The 11,253-nt window shown below is 48.3% G+C and overlaps 1 protein-coding gene across 1 annotated transcript; it reads right to left on the bottom strand.

Annotated features, from left to right (window-relative positions):
- Nucleotides 1–190: 190 nt before the first annotated feature.
- LOC144179321 (lumican-like) lies at nt 191–10,752 on the bottom strand. The gene is made up of 3 exons (XM_077707617.1): nt 9,962–10,752; nt 5,558–5,706; nt 191–433 (listed from the first exon to the last, which is right to left on the bottom strand). Exons 1-3 carry the CDS (start codon nt 10,609–10,611, stop codon nt 282–284), a joined length of 951 nt encoding a protein of 316 aa, XP_077563743.1. The 5' UTR covers nt 10,612–10,752; the 3' UTR covers nt 191–281.
- Between the last annotated feature and the right edge of the window lie 501 nt (nt 10,753–11,253).

Here is an 11,253-nt window from a genome sequence, read left to right as displayed (position 1 = left end):
ACGTCTTGTGATTTCACTTTTGTTTTTACTGACTTTACTTAGTGTTTAAGGTTTCACCCCTCACATATGACAATTGTTTTGGCGCTCTTTGCCCCAGTTGGCCTTGCGCCATAAACATCCAACCATCATCATCATCGAGTAAAGAAAAACATACACACACGGAGCTGTGGACGCACGACTGTCTTTCGTATGCAGCTTTATTCCGGAAAGACCTACTCTACTATTGTCCAGGAGTCCTTGACGCGGGCTCTTCCTAGAGAAGAAGGCGTCGTCTGCGTTCCTCATGCACCGCCCCCGCACTTGAGCTCCTTGGGGCGGAGGCTGGTGACGTAGGTGTCTCGCAGCTCGGGCGGGCCGGCGCACGTGAAGAAGTGCCACGAGGACGGGTAGTCCAGGATGAAGGACAGCTGGCAGCCGCACTGCACCGGGTTCACTGCGCACGCGCAATAAGAGCTCAAATGCAAAATGAAAATTGGCGAACGGATCATACAAACTGCTCTCCGTACAAAGGCCTTTTCATCCCTGTGCGCGTCTAAGCACGTTCGATTGATTGATTGATTGATTGATTGATTGATTGATTGATTGATTGATTGATTGATTGATTGATTGATTGATTGATTGATTGATTGATTGATTGTAGTGTTTAACGCGCCGACGCAACGCAGGTGATGAGGCGCGCCGTAGTGGAGGGCTCCGGATTAATTTCGACCCCCTGGGGTTCTTTAACGTGCGCCGAAATCTCGTACACACGGGCGTTTTTGCCTTTCGCCTCCATCAGAAAAGCGGTCGCCGTGGCCGGGAAATCTCTCTAACCACGTTCAATGTTTCCCCGTGGATCTGTGCTCCAAAACTGGTTCGGAGAGTGGGAAGGCAATATATCTGGCCAATCCAGAGGTGCAAAAACTAAGGACGTATTTCCGTTCATCACACGACGTGGCGCGAGATGGCTATAGTGATAATTATTTGTCATGAAATTGTGATAATTAGGGTATAATGATCATTAGGTCATAACTTGACAGGCGGCAGACTGCGCCAACGTATACTTATGCCGCCACGTTTCGCTAGGAGAATGTAAACACATGCTCAGCCTTTTGTGACCGTTCCACTCCAGCTGGGAGGAGCGAACGCCGACAGCAGAGCGACGTATAACCTCGCTCTGCTTCAGTTGGTAAAGTGAGTGCTACGAACCATGTGACGTCAGGGGGCACGTGAACGGCTTTTCTTCCAGACACTCTTGCGAAATTCTCCGCAGGTGTTAATTCGCATGCAAGGGGAGATAAGGAGAAGTGCTTTTGAATCATCTGCATCGGCAGGCGTATCTGGCGGTGTCTGCGGTGATGGCTCGGCGGCTGAGGCGTTGCGTTACTAGCCTGATGACGTGGGTTCGATTCCCTGTCACAGCAGCAGTTTTTTTGATGGGGGTAAAATACAAAAGTGACCATGTGCTGAGCTTTCGGAGCGCGTAAAAGATTTCAGATGGCCTAATCCATAGCCCTCCTCTGCGACCCGCCTCATAGTAGAGCTTTTGCTTATGCACGTAAACCACCCCTTTTTTTGGCATTGACGGTTTTGCTATGAAGTTGGCTTTCCCGCAAGTGTTTATCGCTTGACGATCCCATGACATCACAGCTACGGGAGCTGTGCTGTGCGCTGTGGGAGCCGTTCGTAATTGAACACGAAAAAGCGGTTCTTCCGTGCTTATATTACATTTAAAAAATCCGAGGCCACTTAAACACTCTCTTTCGGCTGTGTATCGAAATGCACGAATTTCCATTTGAACGGCTGGGGCTCCTTTTTTCGGCCTCGCGCTGTCGAACGGCTTTTCAATCTTGCCGCTGTAGATGTCGTCCTTTGCGATCCGCCTTAACGCTTTCGGATGGCTTCGATCTGCCGCTTACACGTTGCACCGCTGCTCATAAACGCCGACATGTAAGCGAAAAGTTAACAACCATGGTGAATTTCGTTACTTGTTCTTCCGCTCCATCCATTTTCGATCACCTCTCGCTGCCGCCCAGTTTAAGCTCACGCCGTGGAATGCCCCGTGAGGGGGGGGGGGGGGGAGGTGCTGTGTTCTATAAAATTCCGGACGCGGGTTTTTTAGATGCAACGCATCTCATGCTTGCCCCTCTGTCCTTCCTGCGTCTGTCCGGCGTTGTCCGCACAGCTGCGCCTCTCCTCCTCTCCTCTATAGCGAACACTGTCTCCCAAACAGCTGAGGGTTGGCGCAGCGCGCTCTCACTCTGTTGCTAGTCGCCGGTGGGCGGAGCTGCGCTCGGCGCTGCGCGCGCTGCGCATGTGCAGTACTCTCTCTCTCCGCGCTCTCCTCTCCTTCGGGCGCTGTGAATATAAAGCGGCATGCCGCGCTCCGACGGTCTCAGTCGACGGTCGTCCGCGTTACGCTTGCACTCTCTCGCAGTACTCGACGATTGCTTGATGCAATCGTCGAGCCCCTAACTGTGCACTTTACGGACCACAAAGCACTCATTTTCGTCTGCAATAAAGACCGTACCTGACCATGCGTGTACTGCATGTGCATTGCATGGTGAAAATGGAAAATTACGCCCACCTCCCCTTCGCGTGAGAATCCCTGCTATAAGCGTAATCAATACGATGGAAAACGCCAATGGAACCCCCCATGAGATGCGTTGCATCACACCAGGGTTCCCGCGAGGGGAGATGGGCGTAATTTTTTCGCTCGAGCTCACGCCGCGGAACAGGAGAGCGTTCCTTCGAAAGCGTTCTATTGCACGGACGTTCCGCGGCGTGAGCTCGAGCGAAAACACCGGCGTCCAGAAATTTATAGAAACACACCCTCCACACGAGGCATTCCACAGCGTGAGCTTAAACTGGGTGGTAGCGAGAGGGGGTCGAAAATGGAGGCTGCCCCCTTCTTTCTACCATTTTGGGCTTAAATTACATATTTTCGCGCGTAAACCCACACCAAAAATGCGAAAATGTCAGTGGAAAGTTAGGGGTGCGGATAATGCGCGGGGTTTTTCCTTTAGTGCAGCTTCACGGCAATGCGCGTTGCGCCGTGAAGCTCCTACGCAGTAACGCACTAACGCAGTAACGCAGTACGCAGTAACGCACTAATCCTTCCATGGCAGCGGTTGGGCAAAACATACAAGGACAAGAAAAAAAAAAACAAGGACGAGCGCGCTTTAACCGTTTAATTTTAATACTGAACTGTGACTTCCACCTTGCAGTCAATGTATTCTACCTGCTAAATATTCGCTTTTTCTGTCTACATAGTATGTGATGTGCTCCTTGAGCAGTAGCTTTGGTGCAGCCTTTCCTGTATGAAATGTGCGATACGCGAGGATTTGTTTTCTTTTCCGGCGGGCTGAAAGTAGGGGTGCGGATTATATGCAGGGGCGGGTTATACGCGCGAAAATGCGGTAAAGTTCTTTTTCTCAATGTCTTTCGTTTTCCGAAGGAGCCATTTTTGTGCTACGGCCGCCGGCCACCGGTATTTCTTGCTAAATGGATCATTTAAGGCTTTCGCTTTAAAAACTCAGGGTTTCTGGTTTCCACTCGCCCGATTGTATAGCATGGACACGAACGGTACGACAACAGCGCGTTTTAACCTGCAAACAACTCGCACACCATTTCCTGTCGTTTTGTTTTTACCCAATTTGATTTTGATGGCACAATTCTTCCGCCGGTGCAGGCGTAACATTTCTTCAGGGCGCACTTCTCTAAAGTGGGTTAGAGAGTCAACGTGGCGGTGGCGGTGAGATAAACATAACAGCGCAACCTGAACTAGGGTAGAGTATTTCACGCAGTCGGAACGTTTTACGTCGGCATGTGGCAGCTGCCTAGCAGTGCGTTTTTATCAGCCCGCCTTCCAGTGAAAACAGGAAACGAGCGCGCAGGTGTCGGACGGAGGTTTCTAAAAAAGTTCATACAGCGAGCAAGTTGGTACGTGTGGGCTTCGTCGTATGCGCAAGGTCTTTCGCTTCCGGGTGGCCCATATTGCCCGATGTTTCCCGCCAAAAATACTGACAGGAAAAGCAAATTATTGGGGATTTCTCCTGGGAAATTTGACATATATAAAAACATTTATGCTCACACAAATAAGCTGTTGCCAAATGCGGTCGAGCGGTCTGGCTAGAGTAGTGTGAGCCGATCGATCCTACAACCCACTCGGTACCTCAAACTGGACAATTAGGGCCTCACTTAGAAGCTGCATGCACGACCCTTGAAGACTCAAGAAGTGTTATTCCTCCCTCCCTGCTATTCCCATTTCCCCCGTCTGGCCAACCGGCCTTCCCTTCCCAATAAAGGACATTACTACTACTTCGAAGAAACAAAATGCGCAAAAGACGGGAAGTATAGAAGTTATTTCCAATCGGGAATAAAAAAGGTCACCCATAAGGGATCCTTTAAACGGTGTCTAAAATTGAGTTGAAACTCTAATGTGTCGGAACTCCGTCGAGTGCTGCTGCCTTTACTGTAGCTGCGACCGAGATATCATTAAAGGCCTAATTAGCTTTGCTTCACGAAATTACAAGATAGGGCCCCAGAAAAGAGACCCGGTCGTTAACGCACTAGCAAGACGCGGGTAGTCACTATATAGTGACTAGTGTGTGTGTAACTGAAGAGTGTGTAATAATTGTAAAACTATAAAATAAAACTCGCTGTTTTAAAGCCAAGGAAACTGAAAGTAAAGCGTATTCCTATTACTGAGAGTCGCCGGTACGGTTGCGCCCACTGTTCTGCAGACCAAGCTGGTAGTTAACAATAATGTAAAATTTTGTGAGAAAACTCATTTTGTTATTTTGCCAACATTTCAATAATAAATTGTTTGAAAAGCTCAGAACGGTTTTATGCGCGTACCTATAAAAACATCTCCTTCGCGGTGAAACATCGCCTTCACAGACCGCCTGCTACAACTTCCACGGCGCCTAATTACCCACTCATTCAAGATGTCCGGGGACTCTTAACAAACGTACTGCGACTGCAAAAAAAGAACCGGGAAGCGAACTCTCCTTACCACAAATTAGCGTATCTCATTGTGGGTTTGTACTTATGTAAATATGTACCGATGATCACTCGCCGGCGCTAGTTCTCCCACTTGCTTGAAGCACAGCTGTCTTAGCATGAACAAATAGAGCGAATTTTGAGTTTCCAAGCAAAACGAGAGAAGCGAAGCGAGTTTCGACTATTTCGGCTACCTCGTAGACATAGCAATGCATAGTGAAGAAAGCAAGCCCGAGAAAACGTTTAAGAATCCGATAGACATGCCAATCCAGCAGCACTGATCTTCCCGTAACCCTCCACGCCAACATGGGTTCCCAGGCGCAGTTTCCTCTCTAGTATACTTACTACGAAACTCTATGCCTGGAGGCACCCGCGAGCTGTGAAGACTTTCCGCTTCTGATCGCATGTCATCTGTTGGGGCAGTACCTAACAATCCCTGTGGCTGCAGAGGGCGCCGCAAGATGTGCTACAAGATTTTTCGCTTACTCCCATTTATCGCTCACGGTCAACGCCACTGACGACGCCTGCTTTTCTGGGATACGGGGCCCTTAACGCTACGCGATAAAATACTTACGAAACATGTCGACAACGGGCACCTTGTTCTTGATAGGCGCCACGTCTTCCTCCCTGACCGTGGTGATATGGTTCTTGAAAAGGTTCAGGTATCTCAATGCCGGCAGGCCGTCGCCAAGGCCGACTGGGAAGGACGCCAGCTTGTTTGTTCTGGAATGAAGGAGGGTGGTCAGAACTTCCCTCAACACATACATTATTCTAACAGGTCATATATTGGATGTTCACAAAACAGTTATTTATGGAATGTTTTGCATCTGTATCACTGCCCCCGCTGAGAATTCCGGATGCTATGTCCAGCACTCGAGTTCCATGCAGCTGTTTGAAAAACCAGTGTCTCACTCACTTCGATATCTATCTCTATCCTTCTGTCCCGGTCATCATGGACTTAATCGGAAAGCGTCTAAACTGAACGAGGATGCCACAGTTTAATCTTTGTTTTATGCCACAGAGGCACACATTTGTGTGAAGAAAGGGAGGCGTAGAAATAGAGCAGAATTCGACAAGATAAATCTTTTTGTATGTCGCCTCTTTTCAACGCCATTTTTATCCCTGACAGCGTATCTTCATTCATGTTTTGTATTTTGTTGTGTTAGACACCGCTCTCAACAGCGCGAGACTGACTTCTTTTCTTCATATTTTGTTTTTATTCTTCTCTTACCTTGTTCCTCTTCAACGCTTTCTTTCATTCAGTGTGTTCATTTATTTTTGCAAAACACGAATTCTGAGTAATTTTTTAATTAAAAACACACCCCTTTCCGCGGCCACGTATTTGTGTTTTTTTTTAATTCTTCCCAATCATATCTGCGCAATATCCAAGGCTGACATGTACGACCAATGCCACCAGTGGTATTTGGCGGTGAGCGCGACCACGGGCGGCGCTGCGAAGCGCGCTCCGTGACGTCGGCTTAGGTATTCTCGCATTTGTCGTCTGCTTCACTCGGACTCGCTATCCCTGCTGTTTATTTGAGCTCGGTTGACGTCTGATGCTTGTCCGCACCAGGTTTGGCGTGTGCGTAACTTTTTGTCGCAATAATAGACTTAAAATCGCATAGACTAGCTCAAGGCGTGAGTTCAAGTATTGTTTTGGGTACCGCTACGGAAGAAACGTTGCCGGCATCACCCCATTCCTTGCGAAGTCGGCCCTGTGCGGAGCGCGAAAAGTCGAGCTCGGAATCAGCTTCTGTATTAAGCAATCTTTCCAATAAAGGGAACAGCCAGCTGCTAGCAACCGACAACAGCAAAAATACATGACCAAAACAAATTCCAGGCCTTCGGGGCTGTCGGCTTTGGTGCCGATTCCCGGTAATCGTAAAACAGTTTTTGCAAACTTGCCGAACGCTCGAAAGTATAGTATCACATCACCTTACGTTGTCATGGCATGAAGGTATGCCGACATGCACTATGGGCTGCAAAAACTAGGTTGAGTTCCAAATAACCCACTGTGTGTATAGGCGCGTGCGGGTTTTACACCGGGCTTCTAACCAGTATGGAGGTTTATTGAACAAAACGAGTCACGTCTATGGTTAAGATAGTGTAACAGTATATTTGTTCAGACCTGGAGGTATATTTCGGTACATTTCCCACAGCCATATCTTCCCAATATTCTCATATGCGTTAGAGTAGAACTCCACTCAGGAGGAGGAGGAGCAGGAGAAAACATTATTTAACACTAAAATCAAGCTTGTTTGTGGGCTGGGTCCTCAGTCCAGGACAAGAGACTAAGAGCAATTTTCTTCAATTCATAGAACGCCATTCCTAATGGACTGGGATTTGTTCTTTACGCCTGGAAGTACTGGAAAACAATAAAGAGCTGCCTGGAAATATTTTTCGGTTTCGATTCTTGTAATATATGCACGTATACTATTTATTGCGTTCGTTAGCGAGCATATTAGGCCTTCAACTGTCATGATTGTTCAGGTTGAGAGTCAGTTCATTATGATAAGGATGGTTACGATAGAAATTCGGAGCACAAAAGCCACCTTGGAGTAATCTGGACAACGTTGCCTGGGTGGCATAGCACATAGCATCGTGGTGGCATAGCACAAGCCTCATTATATTTGCATGTGAATAAACAACGCACGCTGTGGATATGCACCTTCTTGCACGCAGCCGTAACGAAAGACAATTTGGGAAGAAGACAATGTATGCCATACAGCCCGAAGAAAATATCCACGCGATCTAAATTTGTGGGCCTCACAACAATCCCCAAACCTACTAATATTTGTGACGGTGGACAAAAATTAATGCGTTGGGCACAGAAAAAAAATTTACCTGATACAAGTCAACAACAAGCAAAGAAATAGAAGACAGCCGCTTTATTTCCTGCTGTGCGATGCGCGTGTAAGGGCCTGCTGCTTGGTACGTAGCATGAGGCTTTCGAGTATCCATAAGAGCAATTAAGAAATACTGTAGGGAAGCCTACCCATTTTGAATACTTATCGAGGAGCCCTGAGCGCTGAACCTCGCGAATAAGCTAGAAAGGACGAGTCACACACGATCTTCTGACCGATGCTCTGAAGAAAGCTGATCTTTCTCTTCTCGTGTATTGCAAACTTGTAGGGAATACAGCTTGAAATTATTCAGATGTGTTGGACGCTGGCAAAAATAACTTAATTACCAGAAATACGCTTTCCAATGCACTACAGCATCAAAGCGGGATTTTTCTAGCACAGGCACCGCTTCCCCTCACAAGCGGAGTGTAGCAGACGACAGCGGCGCGAGTCCCTACGCCGACGTCAGAGCCAGGGGGCGCCACTCAAAGATCTCACCGCCAATTAGTTTCGGAATGTGTTGCCCATGCAGGAAAGTGTTGCCGTAGCTCCGTCTACGGGCTCGCTGAAAGACACATAGATGGCGCTAGCGGATTTTGGAGCGCGGAAAACTAGGATAAAAAGGTAGTCCAAACCCTCCGAATCCCTAGGTCACCAGCAAAAGAATGCTCCACCTTTACAACCTGTATACAATTACAATTCATTGCGGTATTTCGTGCACGGCGACATCTGTCGCGCCGGGCTTGGTGACCTAGTCGAACCTCAAAGCTTTGGTGCGTCTTGTTGAGAACATAGGCAACTAAGGCCACGGCACGCTGGAACGCTGGCCTGCCGGCAAGCGGGCACCCGTCACCCTAAAAAGCGGCAAAGTTGTTAGGCGGTCGCCCTCATGAAACCCGTCGTATTAATGGATCTCACTGTCAAAAAGGAAAACCGGCGACCCGTTACGTCAATCTGACTAATTTCGATGGCCGGACAACGGTTCCCTTGAATATGGTAACAGGCAATGACCCCTGGCTGGTCCGGATTTGCCGCAATCATAAAAAATGGGATACATGAAGTTTCTCTTCCTCCTTTCCGTTACGATCCCGTATTTGCTCACTCACGTGCTCACCGGCGAATCTCTTTCGCGAAGCCATCTTAACTGATTGTACGGCGCTCATGCGCTAGCCCACCAATGACACTTCCTCGCGACTATTCGAACCTGCGGCGATTCCACAGCTCAGTCAATCCCCGTCCCCATAGCAACCCCCCCCCCCCCTCCTTTGTCTCTCTTTTTAGCAGCGCGCGCTCTCCTAGTTACCGTAGCGATGACGCTGGTTACGTGGTCGCCCTCAGAATAAAGCCGGGACAGTCACGGTTCGAATAGACAGTACCATTTAGAAGAAATACAGTGTAGAACCTCGCTACCTTGTGCCTTAGAAAGCCGTCAAATTAATGAAATACAATGAGGAACCAACTCTCCAAGCAAGCAAACAAGCGCAAAAGCGAGTGAGTGTACGAGCGAGCAATCAATCAATCAATCAATCAATCAATCAATCAATCAATCAATCAATCAATCAATCAATCAATCAATCAATCAATCAATCAATCAATCAATCAATCAATCAATCAATCAATCAATCAAGCACTCGATTAATTAATTAATTAATTAGTTAATTAATTATTTATTAATTAATTAATCACTTAATTAATCAACCAAAGAATACGCATACAAATAAATCAACAAGGCAAGCGAGTGTCTCAGCAACGAGTAAGAAAGCATTGCAAGCAACCCAACAAACAGGTGAGTAAACGAGCGGTCTGATGAAGAGGAAAGAAAGAAGAGTCCCAGAAAGAGAGCGGGTGAAAACCTCCAATCAGGCCCCGGAGGCAATAAAAGGTAAGTGTCACCTCAAGGCCGAATGCTTATGCGGGAGGAATGTGTATTTCTCATGTAGAATTTGCAAAATATTCCCCGGTTGCATACCTAGGCGAATATTTCTTTGTTTTGGTTATGCGTTTATTTTACACATTAAGGTAACTTTTCCCAATTAAAGCACGTAAGCAGAACACGAACTGAATCTACTAAGAATGAGCGCATAACTGAGCGCGTGCATATCGATCCTCATATTTTGAGCTCATCAAATACTCACGGCAAATCAAGCGTCGTGAAGCGAGGTGCCGGTCTGGGCAGCCAGTTCCTGCTGAAGCTGGTGAGATCTGTGCCGCGGAAGATGAGGTGTTCCAAGTTCACCAGATCGGCGATCCAGCCATCTTCCACGGACGCAACGGTGGTGTCGGCGATGAAAAGAGTCCTCACACTCTTGGGCAGCCGGTTGAAGCCTCGCGTGAGCCTCATTTGCTCGTAGTGAAGCAACTCCAGTTCTTCCAGGCGTCGCAGACCGGACAGCAGAGACCACGACGACGGGAGGGTTCCCAGGCTGAACGTGAGTTTCCGCAGGGTGTCTTCAAGCCCATGGAACGGATTCTGGGTCGCATCGGGCGTTGGGTCCAGATGGTCCAACTCAACTCGCCTAAGTTCCAGGACAGTGACGTTGAGTCCCGCGAAGGCTGAGGGAGGGAGCGATTGAAGCTGGGTGTCCCAGAGGGTGAACCAGGTCGGCTTTGTGGAAGGCTCGTGACGGACGTGCTCTGCGAAGTGGTTCACGGATCGGAAGTCACGACACGTGTAATGTCGGTAGTAGCGGCTGTCGTAGACCTCGCACGAAGGAGCCGCGAACGCGACTGCCACCAAGAAAGACAAGGCAATCCCGATGCCCAGATAGAACCTCCCGTGGGCCATACTGGTCTTTGTAGACGACACTAGTTGTAGGAGACCAAGAACAATGTAGGTCGAGCTTCAGAACGCTCTACTGACCGTGGGTAGGTACAGCTTTAGTTTCAACAAAGCAGCCCGGTTAGCCGTACCTCTTCCACAGTGACAAGACAACGATATGGCCTGAGGCACCATACCAAGTCGTCTTTATATAGGATCCCTTCAGCAGGCGTAAACAACTACGCATCGACTGGCGGCGGTAGTCTGTTCAATTTTGTTTTAGTACATGACGGGTACAGCCTCTGGGGACACCCCAGCTGTTATTTAGTTTTCTGGGGTCTCGTTCTCCCTTGCGTGTCGAACGATTATCTACGCATTTATCGTCGCTCGAGACCCTTTGAAAAATGGTGAGACAGGAAACAAGTGAAAGCTGTGCGGGCAACGACTCGGGACAGCGTATCTTGGTAGGGGATCTTCAGACGCGTACAACTCGTTCCTGCATGCTGGAAGCTACGTCGGGTAGGTTGCATAAGAATGAGACATGTTTTTCGTGGGACTGGAGGAGAGCGTCAATCAGACATAGGATCCTGGCGCCTTTTTCGGCATTGGGCATATTTCAGTGTTACATGAAGGCATGGGCCGTGTACTGAGTAATGACGGCATTATCCT

Source organism: Haemaphysalis longicornis, unplaced genomic scaffold (assembly GCF_048455015.1).
Source record: "Haemaphysalis longicornis isolate Haplotype H1 unplaced genomic scaffold, Haemaphysalis longicornis Haplotype H1 scaffold_4, whole genome shotgun sequence".
In the NCBI taxonomy this organism is placed as follows: domain Eukaryota; kingdom Metazoa; phylum Arthropoda; class Arachnida; order Ixodida; family Ixodidae; genus Haemaphysalis; species Haemaphysalis longicornis.
The sequence above is the reverse complement of the archived record's forward strand: the minus strand, read 5'-3'. Positions and strand labels throughout refer to the sequence as shown.

What these genes read in the sequence shown, in the direction of transcription:
- LOC144179321 (XM_077707617.1), bottom strand. Translation starts at nt 10,611, where the DNA reads ATGGCCCACGGGAGGTTCTATCTGGGCATCGGGATTGCCTTGTCTTTC. An exon ending in TTCACGACGCTTGATTTGCC is followed by an intron (nt 5,707 to 9,961) that starts GTGAGTATTTGA and finishes CCTTCATTCCAG; the next exon opens with AACAAACAAGCTGGCGTCCT. An exon ending in GCCCGTTGTCGACATGTTTC is followed by an intron (nt 434 to 5,557) that starts GTAAGTATTTTA and finishes GCGCGTGCGCAG; the next exon opens with TGAACCCGGTGCAGTGCGGC.